A 21447-nucleotide genomic window follows, 5' to 3' on the forward strand; every position below is an offset into this window, starting at 1 on the left:
AGCTGGAGAGGGGCATGCTGCTGCTTCCGGGAGCCACACGGAGTGGGCCAAGGCCCTGACCCCACTCCCCGGCTGGAGCACCGGACCCTGCTCCCCGGCAGGAGTTAGAGGGCCAGATTAAAATGTCTGGAGGGCCGGATGCAGCCCCTGGGCCATAGTTTGCCCACCTCTGATCTAACGAGTAGGCTGAACAGTCCTTAGGGAAGAACCTAGGAGGAGCCCAGCCTAGGGAGGAAACTTGAGGTTTGAGCTTAATTTATGTTAAATTCTTTATTAATAAAGCCAAAATCATTAAAGAAAGTGAAGCCCAGATATTATGGTGATGCATAGATACAGAGATTATATTAGGAGGAAGAAGAGAGAGAGTTTGAGCTAAATTCAGTGCTGGAGTAAGCAGGTGCAACTTCATTGGAGTTCAGTGTATAAAGCTGAACAGGTACCGTGCAATCTGGTCTGTCCACTCCCATCATCCTTTGCTACCATCTGCATGGACTTTGAGTCAGTAAAGTGTGCAAGACTTTCATTGGCTGATTTCCACTCCAGCACCAGGGAGCTAAAGTTGTCAAACTTCCGCCGGTGCTGATCAAACACGGCCAACTCCAAAACTGTATTCCTCAAACTGGACACGGGGATCTACACCCAAAAAAATAGAACTCAATCTCATTAGTAACTCTGAGCCTGATTCTAGAGGAAAACCACCTTGTACAATGCAGCCCATTGCCATCTTCATCCGAACAAGAGAGGTGCAGCCTAAGGAGACTACAGGGCCCAGGATGCTGTGATTCCTCTTTGGAGTTTTCTTATGCAGAGAATGAGTTATTGCTAAATTACACAGTAATTTGACATAATTACTCAGCCAGTTTGATGGGCAGAGGAACTGAGCAGGGACCATCAAAGTAGTTTCATTTGACAGGGGATTCCATCTTCAGATAATAGATTTCCTGATAAAAGCTATTAAATTATCAGTTAATGCTACACAAGCTTCATCTGGACATCAAACGTATCACACGCATCATGGGTTTCCAATCACCCTACAAATGATTATAGGCAAGGAGTGTTATTCACTCTTTTTAAAACATATAAAGTCTTACCAGCTGTTTGTTGTGCTGAGGCAATGGGCAAGGCTGTGCACCTGCAGCTACCTTGTACACTGGAGTCACAGACATACTGGCTGGATGAGCACAAATGAAAGTCACCTGCACAGTTTCCACGGCAGGACTAGGGTTCAGGACTCCTGGCTGATTACCTACTCGGAGTGTAAATACCTTCAAGGACACGTAAGGGAGATATTGAAAAGCCTGCTGGTTAACTTTCAGCTATACCCATAATTTCATGTTGAACAGCATCCCAAAATGGGTTTATTTAAAGAAAACAAAAGCAAGACCATACTGGGGGTCAGGGGTTGTGATAAAGGTCTAGTCAATAAAAAAAATAAAAATACTGAGACTCAAAAACAAACATGCTATGGGAGAATCTCTAGAGGCCCAGAGTGTCCGGGGAGGCACCATCACTAATGAAGCGTCTCTGCTCTGAACACTTTTAAGTATCAGATGCAGCAATACACTATCCCTTTTTCTATTTCCACAGTGAAGTGGACAGCAGGAGTTTCTAAAATCACTTTTCGGTACACAAGAGTCAAACTGTCCCTTAGTTGGATTGTGCTAGTGCAAGCCATGACCTTTCCTGTCACAAGCAATGGAACATGGTTTTTTCACACTGCATTGCTTTACGTGTGAGATATTGGTCAATCTGTTGCCAGCTGGTTATTACATTGCAGAAAATGTAAGTGTTTTTCCTACCTGCTCCCCCAACTCCAGGCACAAAATCCGGTAAATGTACTGGTTCTGTTTCCTTTTAGTTGGCAGTCGGACCTGTGTAACTTCAATTTTTTCCTCATGCTCCACAGTCAATTCCAAGAAGAAACGAGATGGTTCCAAAACCCATGGCCCCGGCCCTCCATCAAATACCATCTGCTTCACTGACTGCCAAGTCACCAACGCCACCTCCACTGGGTTTAGAGCCTGATCACACAAAGAGAAATTAGCAGACACTGCTATTTTAATATACAGTCTCAGCAAGGACATACAAAAGGTAATGTCTATAATACAACCAATAGGCCTGATTCTCATTTACATTCAGGCTCCTTTAAACCACTTGGCAATGGAAGGGGCCTTTAAGTGGAGCCAGCTAACCTCTGTTTGCCAGAAGCTGGGAATGGGCGACAGGGGATGGATCACTTGATGATTCCCTGTTCTGTTCACTCCCTCTGGGGCACCTGGCATTGGCCACTGTCGGAAGACAGGATACTGGGCTAGATGGACCTTTGGTCTGACCCCGTATGGCCATTCTTATGTTCTTATGGAGGCCCAAAAGGTTGAGAAACTACACAATATTATATGAAGAGGCCATTTGCTATTGGATCTGGGTTGGACTATACTGAGCTAGCTGTAAGAAAACTAATACTATATATAATAATCTGCACCAAAAATAAAACAAAGACACCCTACTGAAATAGAGGACCTGCTCAGATATATTTGATGGTTTTTTCGCAAAAGGAATTTATTCAATCCTCTGAGTCTGGAGCATGGTAGTTGCAAAATATGGTTTCAACTGTGGGCAGGTGTAATGTTAAGGAAAAAGAGGTATGGGAGGAACTTCCTCCTCCCAGAGAAAATATACCAACATTTCAGGGTGATATGCTTTAAACTCCCTGCTCCAAGGGACTTGCCAAATGTTAATTAGTAAAGCCTCACAAATCCCTCAACGGGGAAGGGGTAAAGTACCCTCTCTTTCTGACCACAATTCCATGACAACATGAATATGGCAGGTAGCCCACAACAGAAGGGAAGTGTGCACTAGCATTGCTGCCTCTACCATCAGTGGGTATGTGAAGACAGCAAAGTCAGAAGAATGACTCAAATAGTAGGGAAGGAAGGAGAGAGAGGGGAGCACCTCCTCACCTTGAGAGGCTCATAAGCAGCAAATGTGGCACTTGTTTCAAAATACTCCTGGAACACTGTCACGCTCACCATTACTAAAGTGTGTCCCAAGGACTTTGCTGCTAACTGGATACTGGAGCAGAATGTCAGGCCAGGTTTCTGATTACCTGTAAATTTGAGAGCATTTTTTCAGCACTTTCTACATCTCTGATGAGCAGGGCTGATGTCTAGACACAGGGTTACGGCTGTAATGGAATCCATGACTTCCCAATTTTTTCCTAAATGTTTCCCAGACTGTCCCCCTCTCTCCACTCATTCTGTCCCCGTTAGCTGTTGGAAGAGTCAAATTATACAGTTCCAGATATTATGACAGGATGACTATCCCTCTGTCTAGACCTTGTGACTGGTTGACACAATACTCAAACTGGAAAACAGAGAACGACACTTTGGGAAATAAATTATAAATGGATTTTGCAAACAGGTATTTTAAAAAGTGATCAAATTTGGAGCTCATCTATCTTACCCTCTTCAGCAAGGATGAAGACTCCTTGCTTATCCATGCTTATGTCCAGGGCTAAGAGGGAGCAGTCCGTAAAAGCAATGGTCTCCCTTGTCTCCCTATCGATGTGGTACATCATCAGTGGAACTTCCAAAACTTGGCCAATCTCAATGTCTGCATGAAATGGCAAAATCTCCATCTTCGTCAATTTCAAGACATACACCTGCACTGACCAAGAGTCTCAGTCAGCAAAGTAGGAAGGGTTACATCCCCCAGGGTTAGAATCGAGTCACACTGCAAAGTGCCGCGGGTTCAAGAAGGAAACCGAGAGAGGCAGACAGAGTACACAAAAGTGGAGGCCACCTCTGGCTTAGCAGCTGAATTCCACTTGCAGCCTTAATCGTATAGGCAGAATTCCACTGTACAGGTTTAAGAGATTCAGTTACAGCTGATTTTATTGTTACTGTACCACACCAGGCACCCTGACTCAAATAAATCTTAATATTGTTGTGCTCAACAGACAATTGTTAATATGTTGATAAGAAGTCTGTGCTTAACAAACAAACAGCAACAACACTGGGGGGTGATTCTACTCCCTCCAGTGAATATCAGGAGTAACCCATCTGAAGCGCTGAACTGCAGTGTAAGTCAGAGGAGAATCAAATCTAACATTACTAAGCAGGTGCCCATCATCAACTTTGCTCTTCAGATACAAGTTTTAGATTTCTAAACCTGGATAAGCAACCCCCATCTAGGGTGACCAGACAGCAAATGTGAAAAATCGGGATGGGGTGGGGGGTAATAGGAGCCTATAAAAGAAAAAGACCCAAAAATTGGGACTGTCCCTATAAAATCAGGACACCTGGTCACCCTAATCCCCTCTGTCACTGAAGCAAGATTTGTGAGGAAAAGACTTGCCTTTATTTCTCCATAATGGAAGGGGTTCTGCACGTCTCTGGCCTGTACTGTGCTCTGCCCTCTGACCACCCCGGCAGTCACTACTCCTTTTATGGTGACTGTGACTACAGTCTGATTGGAAGAGGTCCACGTGAAATTGCCACTGCCTCCTTCTACCTATGAAACAGCAGAGGATAGAAAAGGTAAACAGTTTGGATTACCAGAGTACTAGAGCGGGAGGATTGTGTGCAGGGATCAAGCTTAGTGTTAATTCTTTGGCAAACTGTGTGCCTGAGCTGATTTGGCTGTGGAATAACATGCTAATAGGGTAAAAAATGAAGTAATAACAGCATTTCTTCAGTTCCTTTCATCTGAGGATCTCAAAGCACTTCACCGGCATTCATTAAGTCTCACAATCCCCCAATAAGGGGGGACAGAAAAGTAGAAACCATACAGGCACAAATGAGACACAGGAAGGTTTTTTACCTAAGGCAAGTCAGTGGCACAGCCAGGAACAGAACAGTGAAAGAAGGTTGTCGCGGCCCCCTTTTCTAGCTGCTTACGCAATACAGCTTAGAATGATACAGGAATCCAGTGGGCTTGATGGCTGTGTAGCCAGACTAAAGAGAAGTGGTGCTAGAAACATGGGCGCGTGATCAGTCAAGGGAACAAGAAGAGATGACAGGAGGAAAAAAGCCTTGGAGAAACAGGATCAGAAGGAGCAGTTTAGGACAAAGGTAAAATGTGACCACCTGTGAGGGAGGGAAAGCAAACAAGCCTGGTGAGGAGGGGTGGGGCTTGCAGAGGGGTTAAAGGAAAGCACTGGTCATCTGCCTGCGATGTTGCTAGCATGGGGGCCTGCTCCTGTCCCCAGTAAATACAATGAGCATTTTGCCCTTTATTTTAGTGGGTGCAAGGTCAGGCTAGCAAAGAAACAAAGGCTGTCACAGCCCTCTCGCTTGCCACCGAGGATACTCACAGGGTCTCTAATTGGCTAGAAGTAAATAAGCTTTTTTTCTGGAAGGGACTCTCATATCAAAGAGGTCTTCTTCCTGATGTTCCATACCACATATACTTCACCTGAACTTTGTACCGATACAAGATTTCCATGGGATGGTGTGGAAATGCAAGGAAGGAGGGTGTCAGCTTGATCGGAAAGTAAATCTTCACCTCCTGTTCATGGCTGATTGGGACAGGTAAGTAATCCTCAGAGCCAGCCTACAGGCAGAAAACAAGGAACAATAATCTTTCAAGCAAAGATGCCACCCCACTCACAAAAGTGGTAAACTAGTGCTTAACTGCCTGTACAAGGAGGTAACACAGGGGTTCTCAAACTGGGGGTCGGGACACCTCAGGGGGTTGTGAGGTTATTACATGGGGGGGTCACGAGCTGTCAGCCTCCACCCCAAACCCCGCTTTGCCTCCAGCATTTATAATGGTGTTAAATATATAAAAAAGTGTTTTTAATTTATTGTGGGGAGGGGTCGCACTCAGAAGCTTGGTATATGAAAGGGGTCACCGGTACAAAAGTTTGAGAACCACTGAGGTAACAGCATGGGGCAGCATGTGCAGACAATGCATACCACGCTCCTCCCTTCAAGCTGCAGACAGATTTGACACTTTGTGAAGCAACAATGGTTCCTATTTGTACTGATTACCTGGAAAACAAGGTGGAATAAGGAACACTGTGTTTCTGCTTTAAGATAGTTTTTTTTTCTTTTTTGTATAAGCTTAATCAAAATTCCCCCAAACAGCAGTAATACCTCTAGCTGTTCCCAACAGCTGTTGCCTCATGTGTAAAACTATAGGAGATAATCAAACACTACACGACTGATAAATTTACAGTATGTCACCAAACAGAGGAGAGGGGGCAAAATCTAGATTACATAAAAGGAAGACTGCCGCTACTGTTAGAATACTAACAGAAAAGCAGCCCTTAATGCTCCTGTTTGTATGGTCTATAGGACAAGTAAGCACACTTGCTGCTAGCAGAGAATTAAAAGAGAAGAAATAACACTAAACTGCACTTTACATCAAATTTAGAGCAAGCACAGAGAAATCCCAGCTACTTAGTTACACCAAGACCTCTCACTTGTTCAAAGGCATTTGGAAGAGAACATTACAACTGGACAGAAACCACCAGCCAGCTTAATGGGCTAACCCAAGAATTCATTTTACTCAAGCCTATTAATCCAAGAGACATATATTGTCCTCAGTGCTCATTCAGTTCAGTTAGAGATGTTCTCCAGATCAAGGGCCGCACGTGGCCTTAATCTGTGCACATTAAGCAGACTTCTGCAAAATCTTCCCTATATGACATATTTACTAAAGCCTGGAATTGAACAGGCTTGAACATGTTTGATACATTAAAAACACGTGATCCCTAACTAATGCTTAATGCTTCTCCACTTGCATCTGAAGAAGTGGGTATTCACCCACAAAAGCTCATGCTGCAAAATGTCTGTTAGTCTATAAGGTGCCACAGGATTCTTTGCTGCTTCTACAGAACCAGACTAACACGGCTACCCCTCTGATACTTAATGCTTAATAGGTCATTTTCTTTTACTTATTGTCTATCTGCTGATTTTAAGTAAGGTTCTTTATAGGGGAAGTATAACTCGCTTCTTTAGTCAGTTCCTATCCTGGGAGTTACAAATGAAAAAGGTCTAACAGGGTCCGCATCTTGTCCATCCTATGAACAGCGCAAGATAGTTCTCTATACTATGTTCTCAAGGGCTGTGTCCAGTTCAGTTTTGAAATATCCTGAGCAATGCATCTTCCTACATTTCTGTTGGCAGACAATTCTACAGCTTTCCCTGATAGTCAACGTACATTTTCATTTTCTTCATTTTACCCCCTTACTCCTGTTTGTAACCCCTAGTGTAGGAAAAGGTGCAGCACTAAAGCAGCTTAGTGAAGCCTATTGATCTTCAGCACTACCTAGTTCAATTAGCCATGGCATTTCTCTCTAGTCCTTAGATTTCATGTCTTTGAGGAAATCACTGTCCTTCAAAGAGAGCTCGCTATCCCAGGAGGAGATGCTTATCCACACAGGTTTTAATAGGACAATCTGCTACAATTCAAAGTAAATAAGGCATTAGCAATATTGCCATAACTTGAAACATACAGGAGTTCGGCTTATACATTTGTGAACAGTAGTATCATAGGGTCTGAGTCAACACCCATTAAAATCAATGGGAGTCTTTCCACTCACTTTAATGGGCACTGGATCAACTCTTTAGGCAACAGCAAATTCTGGAAAGGGAAGGGTACAACCTTCACCTCTTACCTGTAGAAGAACAGATACCAGGGCAGCTTTTATTACTGTGATACCCTCCTTCAGGACTTGAACGATATGGTAAGAACCATTAACAGAAGACAAGAACTCTCCAAAATACAACTTGGGAAACTGGTGAGTTATTCTGAGGTTCTGCAAAACAACAAAAACAGAAACCAGTGAAGAAACCACTTCCCAGAGAAACTGGATCCACGTTCTATCAGAAGAATTGCAAGACATACAGATAGAGAAATCTGCAAGGCCATGAGTGCACACACACACACACACACGCTGGGTGTTCTCAGAGTTCGGAAACCAACATAGTTATGAAACAACTATAAGCTGGGAGTGCATTCTGGATACAGCTGGGTAAATGAAGGGCCCAGTCATCTTACTTTGGTTTCTGTACTGGACTGAAGAACATTTTTTCTTAAGGAAATGACCTGTTAGGAGAACAACCTCTACAAATCCCCAGGAGTTAAGGAGTCATTGTCATTGCTATTTTAATTACATTGAAACAAAGTCTCAAGGAGGTTTAAGTGACTTGCATAAGCCACTGGCAGACAGCTCAGACTATCACCAATAAGACCTAGCTCTTATATAGCACTTTTCACAGTAGATCTCAAAGCACTTGACAATCTTTAACGTATTTAGCCTTACAACACCCCTGTGAGGTCAGTCAGTGTTATCACCCCGTGTCGGACAGATGGAGAAGTGTGGCACAGAGAAGCTAAGTGACTTGTTTGAGATCAGACAGGAAGTCTGTGGCACAGCAGGGCACTGAACCCAGTTGTCCCGACTCCTAAGCTAGTGCCCAACCACTGAAGCTTCCTTCCTTTCAATAAACCAGGCTGCCTTTCTCCTAGCAGACTCTCCCTGAGTGCTGAAGCTCCCCTAAATGTAAAGGCATAAGAAAAATTACATTTATTAGAACACTACAGCTTCTAAATGAAGATGGTAGATTAAATTTGAAAACAAGTTATCCTCTCTTTAGTAACATCACATTAAGCTGAATTCCAGAGACCTGAATACTTCTCAATCCTAAACATCTGAAGAATAAGCTATTCCCAAGAAGACTTTGAAAGGATCTGAATCCCTCAATTGTTGCAGCTGTGGGTCTGTAAGGAATAAAGCACAATAGACCCTTCCCACATACTCACATCAGATAAATAGACTTTAGTGCTGGATTTATCATACACCTCAACAGTGATTGTATATGCTCGCTTCACTTCTAGAACCCACCTGTCTCCTGGGTGAACACTGAAACCTGAAATAAAATGTAAAAGAAAGAAAATCATTTAATAAAAACCCAGCTAGGTTTCAGTTTCATTAATTTAAGGTTGCTGAAAGGTGCTGCATTAATAGCTTTGAAGACTGAAGCCCCCTTTTTAGCCCCTAAATGGTAGAACACAGGCAACAGTAAATGCAAATTTCTCTGCAATGCTTCTTACTCCTACTCTGGACCACTCACAGAAGCAAAAAGAAAGCGTGCGGTAAATTCTTTCCTGGGCCAGAAAAGGGGCACACCAGTGCCAACAGAAGTGGTGAGTTTTGTGATGCAGGCATCTGTTCGCTGCAAAGTGAACAGAGACTCAACAGCCAATCAGGTGGTGGTAATTTCATGATCACTATGCATTCAGTCTGGATGAGAACTTGTGACCCAAAAGGGTCCATCATTACCCATCCCTTAAACAATCCAGTCCCTCTTCTCAATACTTCTTGAGCTCCAGACAACTCTCCTATGGAAAACAACTCTGTAAACAGTGTAGTTACTTTTAATAATGTAGCATGACTGCATAGGTTCATACGGCAACTGAGACGAGTTATTTCCAACTCTGGTGCCCATTCTGTGCCGTTAATCTTTAAGTTTAACTAACTCCTCTAAATTACATAGCAAGCAACTAGCTAGATTTCTGGGTTGTGAATATGCAAGATTGAATTTTCAACCCCATGTACCTGGAAGGAGACAAGCAAAGTCTGCTTTTTCAATAAGACATAGTCTTATCCTACTATCATGACCTGTTTCTTTCACGAAGTTAGGCTAACTGATAATAAGAATGATCTTTTCATTTACAGAAGGCATTTCACTTGTAAGGTTCAAAGTGCTTTATACAAAGCAATCATACAAATTGTGTGTGCACATGTGTGTGTATTATATCACTTTGCCTGTTAATGCAGTCATGTGCAAAACATGGCAAGTGTTGGAATTTTACCATAACACAAGCTTTTAACCCTCTAACACCTAATTATTTGAAAATGGCCCTAAATGAAGTATACAATAAACAAAAATATGCAAAAATTAATAAGAGGAAGCTTGAAATAGCATGGGGTTATTTTCTTTAACAGATATATAAGTTTTCTGTAAACTATATGAACAATTTATTTTTACATTTATTATTAAAACAAAACATGTATATAGAGCTATAAACTTACACAGCACTTTACAAACAAGGACAGCAGGTTTCTGTGTGATAGATGTAAAACAGATTCTAACATGAGCAATGCGATCATGTAATTAAGTCACTTTTTTAAAAGTCAAACATTTTATTGGTCAATAACATGAAGCAGTAAGAGTTTTAAAAAAATCAAGCTTTTATCTTCTGATTAATTACCTAGAAATCCAGCTTCTACAACATAGACAGTGCAGTTTGGAAGTCCAGATGTAGCTCGCATGTGAATATCTTAGTTTGCGTATAAAGAAGAAATTCAGTCTTATTGTGAAAAAAAAAGTAGGAGGGACGTATGGGAGCAACAGAAGCCTTTAAATAAACCTTGGACTCCTTAAGCCCATAAATGTGGGAACCTGGGAACTGTGTGGGAACTGAAGTCAATGGGTGTCTTTCTATTGACTTCAATGAGAACTGGACTGTGAACCTGGCAAGGAGGCTCATTCTCATTCCAGAAGCATCACAGGTGATGGAGTTGAGCGAGGAGGTGAGTGATGGGTACTGGCCCAAAAGAACCAATGATATTGACCTTGAAGAGGATGAAGGAGTATGTCATCATGGCCAGCTTGAAGAAGGGATGGGGCTGAAGGGAGGGAGGGAGTTACCCCAAGAAGTTATAGAATTCTCCGAGGTATTGCAGGGTGGGGCCTCACCAAATCTGCTTTCTGAAGCATGGTTTTACTTAATTCAGGTCTGACATGCTTAGGAAAGAGAATGGCCACAGTAATAAAGAAGGCTGACATGGTTACAACTTTATTTAAAGGATACTTTTATGAACAAAGACCAGACTAATCTGTCCCAACTGCACTGCTGTCACAGTGGCTGTGTCCACATCCAGTCTGGTCACTGGAATAAGATCAGACCCACCAGGTGCAACAATAGGGTCACGTAGTTCAAGCTCATAATGTTCAAGAGGCAACTCTACTTCTGCAGGAAATAGGTTACTTTTTAAAACAGTTATTTCACAATAGTCTACTGTCTTACACAAGATTCTCTCTTTAAAAAGGCAAAAATTTGGGTTCCTGACAACCAAAGAAGCAACCCCCCACACACAAGGGCAGAAATACGTTAGCCCTGAAGATCATCAAATAGCTGTGTGCAAGTTTTAACAGTCTTGGTTGGTTAACACTGAGTGCATCAAGTATCTGGAGTTCAAATGTTCTACTGCCACAGACTGAAGCACTGTTCCACCCAATAGTCATTGGCCTCTATACAGCGGCATCCATTGCTATTATGATGTGAGTTTTTCTGTAGGACACAGACCTATCACAAGGGACATTAGACATGCATGGAAAACATCTGCTCTGTGGGGTTTCAGGGTTAAGTTTAACCCTGGCTTCCCCAGGAGTCAGGAACAGCAACTGCAGGAAAGTGAAATACCACCTGTGCATGAAACTTTAACTTTTGTAATTTCACTTAGAAAAAATTTCTGAAGATTTTGGGAAACTTGAAGGTATTAAAAAAAAGAATTTACCTGTGATCTTTCCCTGTACAATTTTAGCAACTTGGTACTGAATGTAGGCTCCAACCAGAAGGTAAATGTCATAGGATGGTATTAGGAATATATTCTCCAGAACCAATAGACGCACCAGTGCAGCAGCTACTTTCTAATGGAGGATGGATAGAAACCAGAAGCTTACTACCACTCTGCAAAAACTGGATAGAAATGTGTGAGAGAGCACGGCTCCCACAAGGCTTCAATACAAGTTTAAACAATCAAAAGTAGAACTTTAAAAAGAACACTTGGTTTTAATGGGCAAAAGATTTGCCATGGTTGTGAAAGTAGTGTCAAAAGCAAGAGGGAAACTAGTTTGACATTGGCCAGACATCCCACTCTGTCAATATCACACTGTAATTTTTCAGCAAGAGGGCCACCAGCAGCAGGAGATTTCAAAATTAAATCTCTATTATTAAAAATATTATTTTAAAATAAATTTCAGTTACTCATGGGAAGAAGTGTCTCACCATTTGAACCTTCTGCCTGCTAGATACAGTAAAATGTGGCAATTTTCTTTTAAAGGATGGTCAGCGTGAACTCTAGTTAATTAAAACAAAGGTTAAAAGCAGTTTCAGATACTACATCTGCCCAAGTCCTCTTGCTAATTTTTGTGGTTTTACAATCACATTCTTTTTTTTTTAAATGTTTTCTTTCTTCTGTTGCTATGTGAAAGACTCCCACAACCAACAAAAAATACTAACTGAATTAATATGATTTTGGGATCATAACAGTGAAACCGACTATCCACCAAATGCTGACAAATGCAGTAACCAAATGGGGAGGGGGGGAGAAAAAAAAAGTATTTTTCACCAACCTGTTAGTTACAATAGTCTTAAGTGTTGTTTTTTATCTGCTATTCTTACTGACAAGTTCAGACAGAAATGTTATTTTTTAATCGAGTGTCCTCTTAACCCACTATACGTGGTATATTATATTTTAGGGATTTATAGATCAATTTATTTCTCAATACTGTACTATCAAAACTGTCCAAATGTATACATTTTAAATGGAAAATGGTTTGAATGGTGTCATTGCCTATAACTTCTGAAAGACAAATAATGGTATTGATGGTAAAGAAAATATAATTTTAAGAAGTGTATGCCTGGAACTGCAATCTACCTAAGGCACAAGTTTTTTAAAAAGGTGGGAAATCTACAATAAGAATTCACCTTATAAGTTGGTTCCTGAATTCGGACCTTTATGATAGCTGCACCAGTTTTGATGCCTGATACCAGAGTCCTATCCCCTTGTTTTCCTGCTTGTTCCATCTCGACAATGTAGTCTGGTGGGGAATACTCTGCTTCAGAGTATTTTAAAATCCTAAAAAGACCAAACTAGGCTTTTACAGGTAGAAAAGGATCTCCATGATCATTTCAGTTTATATTTTCAGTGTGCGTGTGTGTATACAAATGTTTTTGTAACTGAGGGACAAACTTTACAGGATTATGTGGAACGACGACCTATGTTAGCCAGAATAAAGGGACAAAACCCTATAACTTCTCTGTTGATATGTGCACATTTATTAATCACCAAGTTAGGGAGACAACAGACTTCCCCCGGTGTACAGGGCAATAGAACAGAGTAAGGTAATAGCTAGATAGCTGAAGCTAATCCACTACAGAACGCTTCACCTGCACTCAGTGTCTACTTATTACAGATATGCAGACCACAAGTACTCTTTCAGCCAGCTTCTGCTGCATCTGACTTTATCAGCAGCAGTACTTCTGTGTGACTGAAGAGTCAGCCCATAAACTTGTAAATCTGTATCCAGGTCTATCACTGACTCACTGTTACCTTGAGAAAATCAATTCTCTTCTCTGCATTCCCATTTACCCACAAGTAAAAAGGATATAATAGTACTTCCTATCCCACTGTGAGATGCTGGGACGAAAGGTGCTATAGAAATGCAACGGATAGTATTTAATAATTATTCTAAATATAGTTACCTAATTTTGCTAGACAGTTCTAAGCCTTCCATGTCATCGTCCTTAGCAATGCTCCACTCAAATGTCATTCCTGACAAACTACTGAATGTGTTTCCTGAAGACAGAAACCAAACAGACAGATTCAGAAACATGTGCTGGTGAATACATATGTTTTTAGGTATGGAGTCCTACACATCTAAATGTGTTAATCTATCTTCTACTGTCTACTGCTGTGAGAACAGGGAAAACCCTGCATTATCACTATGCCACCACCAACTGTCCTTAGGTTGCCTTACTCCTCACATCCAGTTACAGAACTGTGAACAAACAGGCCACAGGCCCATGTTCCAGGTGTGGAATATTTCTGATGACAATTCTCTCTTCTTAATCTTGTATACTTGCCCATGCCCATTATATTCCAAAATATTTCTGACCATATCCAACTTCTCCCTAAATACAAACACACAAACCCATGTACACGTAGACAAAAAACCAAACTAAGATGAAAAGAAGAACATTATTTTATTTGCATGCTGGAAATTAGCTGGAATGAGCATATAACAGTTTTAAAGAATTATTAGTAAATCAGCTCTGTGGTTGGGGATAATAGCAAAGAAAACAAGAATTCTGGCTACTGTTATCTAGGTTTTTATACCAGTTTTATTAGTGTGGCATCTGAGAACCTTGCAATGTCACAGAGTTGTTACGCTCGCACAAAGAGGGATACTACTTTTACTCAGCAGTCATTATATGCACTTCAAATGAAAGATAAACAGAAGTACAATAAATTCTCATATTAAAACATTTTAGGAACTAGTTAGAAACAGGCATATTTTCTCTATCTGAAAATTACATAGCACATGAAATATAGGATTTTGTGATATGCCCAAAAGTTTCTAAATTAGGGATGGGAACAAAATCTGCTACATATCAGAATACATTCTTTAAAAAGCTCAGATTAAGGGATGTCTTTGTTTCTCAGGAGGTAGAGTTTAATCCTTGGAGTTGCCCCAGAAGTTTGTCCTGTATACAGTACCTTCAACATCCAGAGCTCTCACGGTTAATTCAAGTGGAGAATCTTCCACATATATTTCTCGGGTTCGGGAGATAATTTCAATACTGTTTATCATATCAACAATGATGTCACAACGCAGTAAATGGCCTGTCACTAAAATGTGAGAATAAATTAGTGTGTCTTAATTCAACATCCCATAAGTCTATGTTGATTTCCCAAATCTTGAGAAGGTAGTACTACTGAAAACAAACAAAAACAAAACAAAAAAAGTGGTAATTCTTATCAGTGCGGGGAGGAGGAAGCACCTTTGTTGGAAAGCACAAATTCCTCAATAAAGTCCCTGATAAGCCCATTCTGGGACTATGATGGGCATGGATGTTACGCTGTTATACTTTTTGCTTTTATCCTTCCTTGAGCCACATGCAGACTGTGGTGTGCCCACTATACATCACTGTCATTTTGCACATACATCCTCAAATCTGTGGTTTTGGAACGAATAATGAAATACACCACAGTTCCACATTCTGCACTATTAAAATTAGATGGGACAAGCACTAGTACCATAGTGCCCAATCCTATCTCTCTCTTGAGGAAGGACTGGATGATTTCATGAGCCTATTCTATCTCAGCCCTGGAAGTCCCTACTAGACACCCAATTCCTTCCCTATCATGTTGCTCTTTATCCACCTACCAAGCTCCTCAGCTATAACAACGCTGCTTAGCTTTGTGGCCTGTGTAGACTGAGTAGACAGCAAAGCTTTTTGCGAACAAGTGGTACCATTCTCGTAAATTGGCTCAATGGTGACTGTATCATGACGTGTGGAATACCTGGAAAACAGAGAGATTTGGATTCTTCTATTCTTATTTTTATTATCTGGGGAAAATAAGGGAGGTGCAGATTTTTTTCAGTATATTACACATGGATTCAACATCAGATGGATCTGAAACTTAGAATAAGGAAGTGTCTTAGGGAACTGCTACCCTTGGTATGAGTGAGCTGCATGCTATCGGAGAAGATATATAGGAACTGCCATATTGGATAAGACTAGGGAGTCATTTAGAAAAGTACCCTGTCCCTCCACAAAAGTCGGTACCAGTTGGTTCAGATGATGTTGCAACAGACAGTCATGGAATGCCCACTCCCAGGAAATGTTTCTTCCTAACTGGCAACAGTTAGAGGTTGGCTTAAGCCCCAAGGAATAAAGTTTACATCACTTCCAAAATTTGTGCAGGTTTATTTATTTTGTCAGGAGAGGGGAGTTAGTATTCACTGTTGCCATTCTGGATATTACTGTTATCCATAAAAACGTCTAACCGCTTCTCAAATCTCCCGCAAGGTTTGGTCTTACTAATATATCGTGGCAATGAATTCTGTGGGCTAAAACCCACTGTGCCAATGATTAGTTTTGAAATTCACAAGGACCTACATGAATGGTAAGGACTCCACTGACTCAATCCTGTACCAGATCATCTGGCCTGTTGCAGAGCTCTGACCAAACAAACTAAGAAGACAACCCTGCCTTCTCCATGGTCCCTGCCTTCCCCACAGGCTGTGACCCCTCTAACCCTCCAAAGACTCATATGCTCCTCCCGAAGAGTAGCGCCTCACTACCCATAACTTACCCCAACAGGCCAAAAGCCTTCTTGTCCCCACAGAGGCTCAGCTACTCCCCTCACCACAGACTCCCCCTGAGGAGAGATCTGGGTCCCTCTCTCCTACCGCAGACCCAGCTCCTTACTCCCCTTGCCACTGCCATAGACCCAGCTTCTCCACATCTCTCGGGGCTGCCACTCACTAAGCCCCCCCGCCCCAAAGACCAAGCTCCCTCCAGGCCAGGCCTCTCCCCTAGGACAACCCTATGTTCCCCTTTTTCCCCAGGTAGGGCCTCCTCCCCCCATCACCAGGCCGGGCTCCCCTCAACCCTACACCCAAAGGCCAAAAACCCTGGTCCCTCCTTCCCATCTCTACACTGACTATCCACAGGCCTCACCCACAGGCCTATAAGTCCCCCCCAGCCCCATAGACCCCGCCCTCATCACTCCCTGGAGCCCTGCCCCCAGGTCCATAGACCCCGCCCCCACCCCTCCCTGGAGGCCCCGCCCACAGCCCCATAGACCCCGCCCTCATCACTCCCTGGAGCCCTGCCCCCAGCTCCATAGACCCCGCCCCCACCCCTCCCTGGAGGCCCCGCCCACAGCCCCATAGACCCCGCCCTCATCACTCCCTGGAGCCCTGCCCACAGCTCCATAGACCCCGCACCACCCCTCCCTAGAGGCCCCGCCCACAGCCCCATAGACCCCGCCCTCATCACTCCCTGGAGCCCTGCCCCCAGCTCCATAGACCCCGCCCCACCCCTCCCTAGAGGCCCCGCCCCCAGCCCCATAGACCCCGCCCTCATCACTCCCTGGAGCCCTGCCCCCAGGCCCATAGACCCCGCCCCCAGCCCCATAGACTCCGCCCTCATCCCTCCCTGGAGCCCCGCTCCCGCCCCCCTGGAGCCGAGCCCCCGCCCCCAGCCCCTCCCTGGAGCCCCGCCCCCTCACCAGGAGTAGCAGCCGCCCTCGGCCTCCAGCACGAAGGGCACGTGGAGCTCTCGGCTGAAGGGCAGCAGCACCTTGGGCACGTTGAGCTTGAAGGGGCGGGCGGGGCCCAGGAGGAGCAGGAAGGGGAGGAGGAGCGGGGGGGGCCGGCCCCGCCTCGGCAGCCTCATGCTGAAGACGAGGAAAGGAGCGGGGACAAGATGGCGGCTGCCGTAGGGCTCAGCTCCCGCTCGCAGGCACGCAGCCGGTACTCTGCGCATGCGCGTGCGGCGCTGCTCCCGCCTCTCCGTGGCCCACAGCGCGTGCGTCGGCTCCCCGTCAGCGCCTCTTTAGCTCGACAACTGCGCATGCTCCGCTAGGTTCGGGGCACACACAGTCTACCCACTAGGCATGCGCAGGTTGCCGGGGAGGGGAGGGTGTTGGTGCCAGAATTGACGTCCTGGCTGCAAAACGAGGTTCCAGCGGGTGGGTCTGGTGCAGGGTTAGCTTGGAACAGGGATGCTGGCTGCTCTGCCTGCACCTTACACCTCCCGGTGCCCATTGCCTGAGCCCAGCACTAACCTACCCCCCTGGCTGCTGGGGCACCGGGTCCACACCAGAGGCAGCTGCATTTGAGACTGGCACAGGCAGGTTTCAGGATGACCTAGGCATTGGGAACAGAGAGGAGCGGGCCTGCTGTCTTAGCCTGAGCCCGGCGAGGACAATGGGCGAGGGAAGGAAGATACAGGGTGAAGCACAAGCTGGAGGAAAACACGTAAGATAACTAGATTGCCACTCCTTAATAGCCACGAGCCAGGCCCCCAAAATCATATTCTGTTGTTTGCTTTCCAGCTGTAGGGGCACATCCAGGTCATGTTTCAAGGTTTCTCTACAATGGTGAGGCCTAGAAATGTGTTTTTGAAATGACAGCTGTGTCTCCCCAGCTGGTGTGCCTCCAGGCACTGGGGGGTTGAGAGAGACCCTACAGCCTGGAAGTTGTGATAAAATCTTTAGAGTTGGCAACAATGATTTTACCCCACCCAGCAAAAGCCAACCCCAAATGTCTTGGATCCCCAGAGCAGCCTCTAGGTGTCCCCATACAGCAGGAGGAAAGCACAAGCTTGCAGAAATCAGCTGTGCTTTGACTCTTCCTAGTTCATTGAGTGGCTAGGTACAGTGAAGAGCGTCCGTGGGTGAATATTCATGCTCCAATACGTCTGTTAGCCTATAAGGTGCCACAGGACTCTGCTGCTTTTACAGATCCAGACTAACACAGGGACCCCTCTGATACTTTATTTGGTGAGCACTGATGGCACCCGGAGCCCTATCCAAAGGCTCAGTGCCTCTCCCAAGACTTTACAGTGCAAGGAAATGGGGTCCACTGAAGCATGTGAGTGTGGGAGAGGCAGAATCGGGCTCTCTGGCATGGTTTGTTAGCGTGCAGGCAAAAGTGCAGGAACGAGGGGGTGCTGCTGCTGCACTGGCTGGCTTGAAGCGGTTTCCATGATATCCAGGGTTTAGTTTGGTTCAAAAGCTCTCAGCACCCCTGCATGCAGGAGAGGTGCCTGTTAGGAGTACTCCTGAGAGCATTCAGTGCCAAAATAATAAAAGTTCTGCACACAATATTTTAAAATTTTGCAAATTTTGTCAATCAACATGGAGGCTCCAGGATAGCCCTAGGGAGCACAGGCCCCTGGCTGCACAGGGTGGGAGATCACTGTGCAGCTCCCCCCTCCCTGGGGCACAGACTCGGTGTTGAGGCTGCACCCAATCCTGGCACAGAACAAGGACTGGGCCAGCCCGAGAAACACCCCAGAGCCCTGCCCTTCTGAGTGGGTCAATCTGGGTTTGGGCAGCTTAGTGGGGGGATCCATACGGGGGAAATCTGGACGCAAGGGGCTTGTTGGGAGGTTCTGGGCAGGGCCGCCCAAAGGATTCAGGGGGCCTGGGGCAAAGTGGGGGAGCTGCAGCACTTGTACTCACCTCCATGTTTTCGGCAGCACTGAAGGCCCCCTGCCAAAATGCCACCACAGACCTGGACCCCTGCAGGGACTGGGGCAAATTGCCCTACTTGCCCCCCCTCCCCCCCACACACAGCTGGCCCTGGGTGCAACAGAAATAGGATGCTGCAGGGGGGTCCAGGTGAAGGTGGTTTGGGCTCAGCAGGGGAATCTGGCTGGGGGGGGGGCCTCAGTTGCTGGGGGAGTGGGGCATGGTAGTGCTGGGATCCAGGTACAGCTAGTTGGGGCTTAGGGTAGGGAATCTGTTGGGGTGGAATAGGTGCAAGGGGAGTGGGGCTCATGTGGGGGGGATGAAGCTCAGGGGGAGGGACTGGGTATGAGAGGGTCTGGATGCACATGGATCCCTCCCCCTGAGCTGAGAAGCAGTGGATGCAGGAAGCACAGGGTAGTTTGCAGAGCTTCTTGCAGGTGGGGGAGTCCCGTCCTGTCCTCCCCTGCCCAGCCAGGACAAGCAGCTGAGCCCAGCACCGGGTAGGAGCTGCCAACCATGTCTTCCCTACTCCTGCCACCGCCCCACAGTAATTTCTCTCTGCTGGGTATCCTGGGCACCCGAAACCTGGGAGGGCTACATGATTGCCTTAGAGCATCCCTTTGCTTCCCCCTCAGAAAGTCATTTTTCTGAAGGGAAACAAAATGTCTCTTCCCCACCCCTCATTCTGTGCAAGCACAGAGGTGCAGAATTCCCCCAGCAGTAAAGGAGGCTGGGTGGAGCTTGCCACACGAGCAGACAACAGGGAATGTGGCAGCAAACATAGGAGTCCTCAGGTGGTCAGGGATGAGGCAGTGGCAGAAATGAGTGGAGCAGCAGGGCAAAGGCTAGTGCTGAAGAGCAGGTCTATGCAGAGGCCTAGCAATTGCACCAAAGAGCTGGAGCCAGAAGACAAGCAGAAACCAGCCCAGCCTTGAAAGCCCTCTGTTCTGGATTATCATCTGCTTCCTGTGCTCCCCCCAGCCAGGCTGGCTTGGACACCTACTGACTTCTCAGCGGGGGGGGGGGGGGGGGAGAAGAGGAGAGAGGAGAGAGAAGAGGAGGAGGAGGAAGAGAAGAGTGCAGCTTCAGCCAGGGCCCAGCAGCCCGCGGCTTGGCCCTGTAGCTACACCACCAAAATTCCTTGCAGCACAGCCAGGGCAGGGCCTAGCCAAATGAGGGAGGTGTGGCTAAGGGATTTTTTCCTCCCCTCCCCCCTTCTTTTACAAAAGGCTTCTCCAGCTGATCAAACAAAGCTTTGGGGCTTTTATTTTTACTGCAAGCAGGGCTGTAATGAGGGTGGGGCACTCTGCAGTAGGCAAGTCAGTGCAATATCTCCACAGCTCCCCTGCCTAACCTGTTGCCCTATAACCAGCAGCTCTCTAGTTTTATATGCAGGTGACTGTGCCATTTGCTCCCCAGTCCCCCAAGGTGCCTGCAATGACAGCAGACAAGCCCGAGCTAGAAGGGTTTAGCTATGGTGGAAGCCAGCATTAAAATCTTGTTCTCATTTACTTTCCCTAACTGGATTTCTACACAGGGAGATTCTGCCTTCTCCTTCTATGAGAACAGATGGTCCTATTTAGCCCTTACTTTTCCACAGCCATTTTAGTTCCCAGCTGGAATGTAAAGCCAGCTGTAGAACTGCCATAATAATTGCTCCTTATATTTTATTAGACTCCTGCATAGTGCAGCTACAGTTTAGTCAGAGCTAAGGGCAAGAGAGGAAAGCTACTTCCTAGGGATTTAGTTAGTGCTGCTCAGGCAGTAACCTTCTCCCTTAAATTTGAGAGAGGATGAAACACATAGTACAGGCCCAGGATAACAGGAGAGAAAACCCACAGAGCTAAGTTAACCCTATAACTACAGCAGATCAGAGCTCTTCTAAAAGTTTGAAGAACTTCTAAAATAGAGGGTCTCACTAAAAACATTTACCTTTCAGGAAAGAAAAGTTGTTCTAGCTTAAAATATTTGGCACAAGCAACCCCATCTGTTAAAATCCTCACACCAGACATTATTGAATAGGTTTAGGCTACACATTAAAAGGAAGAAAGTGAGATGTGGGTAGAGAAATGCAAAGTGAACAGGGACACTTTTTTCCTACAGGATGAAAAACAAACATGGGGCAGGGGAAAATGAGTTAGGACTGAAACAGCAATCCTTCACCCAGGCACTTCCTTAGAAGCCTAGAGCTGGCCTCTGCCACGCATGTAGAAAGTTGCATACAGCAGCCATTTTAGTTAACATTTCTTCTGGCAGTAGAGATCAGGTAGTTCCACTCCCTTTCCCAAGGTAGTTGGGCTCTTTGCAGGGGGTGGTGGAAATATTCCAAGGGGAACTGGACTCTGTCCCTTATGGAGTTTATCAGATATTTGAACAGGTTTTGCAGGAGTGGTGGGTGTGGGTTTGTCTTGTGCCTTAAAACACAAACTCCTGAAAGA

The 21447-nt window shown here is 45.2% G+C and overlaps 1 protein-coding gene across 4 annotated transcripts in view; it reads right to left on the reverse strand.

The window, feature by feature from the left end:
- Positions 1–17259, reverse strand: part of NUP210L (nucleoporin 210 like) — a 43231-nt gene extending 25972 nt beyond the window's left edge. For all 4 annotated transcript variants that reach the window (XM_044992010.1, XM_044992009.1, XM_044992008.1 and 1 more), the window contains exons 1-17: positions 17042–17259; positions 15189–15325; positions 14519–14650; positions 13504–13597; positions 12727–12877; positions 11534–11666; positions 10828–10986; positions 10225–10293; positions 8773–8879; positions 7625–7765; positions 5416–5553; positions 4357–4512; positions 3463–3661; positions 2961–3106; positions 1800–2021; positions 1092–1265; positions 441–633 (exon numbers count right to left, since the gene is read on the reverse strand). In XM_044992010.1, the coding sequence (XP_044847945.1) occupies positions 441–633; positions 1092–1265; positions 1800–2021; positions 2961–3106; positions 3463–3661; positions 4357–4512; positions 5416–5553; positions 7625–7765; positions 8773–8879; positions 10225–10293; positions 10828–10986; positions 11534–11666; positions 12727–12877; positions 13504–13597; positions 14519–14650; positions 15189–15325; positions 17042–17208 (2518 nt within the window). In that variant the 5' untranslated portion in view covers positions 17209–17259. The remainder of the gene's footprint in view (positions 1–440; positions 634–1091; positions 1266–1799; positions 2022–2960; positions 3107–3462; positions 3662–4356; positions 4513–5415; positions 5554–7624; positions 7766–8772; positions 8880–10224; positions 10294–10827; positions 10987–11533; positions 11667–12726; positions 12878–13503; positions 13598–14518; positions 14651–15188; positions 15326–17041) is intronic.
- Positions 17260–21447: the final 4188 nt, after the last annotated feature.

Source organism: Mauremys mutica, chromosome 17 (genome assembly GCF_020497125.1).
Source record: "Mauremys mutica isolate MM-2020 ecotype Southern chromosome 17, ASM2049712v1, whole genome shotgun sequence".
Lineage (NCBI taxonomy): Eukaryota > Metazoa > Chordata > Testudines > Geoemydidae > Mauremys > Mauremys mutica.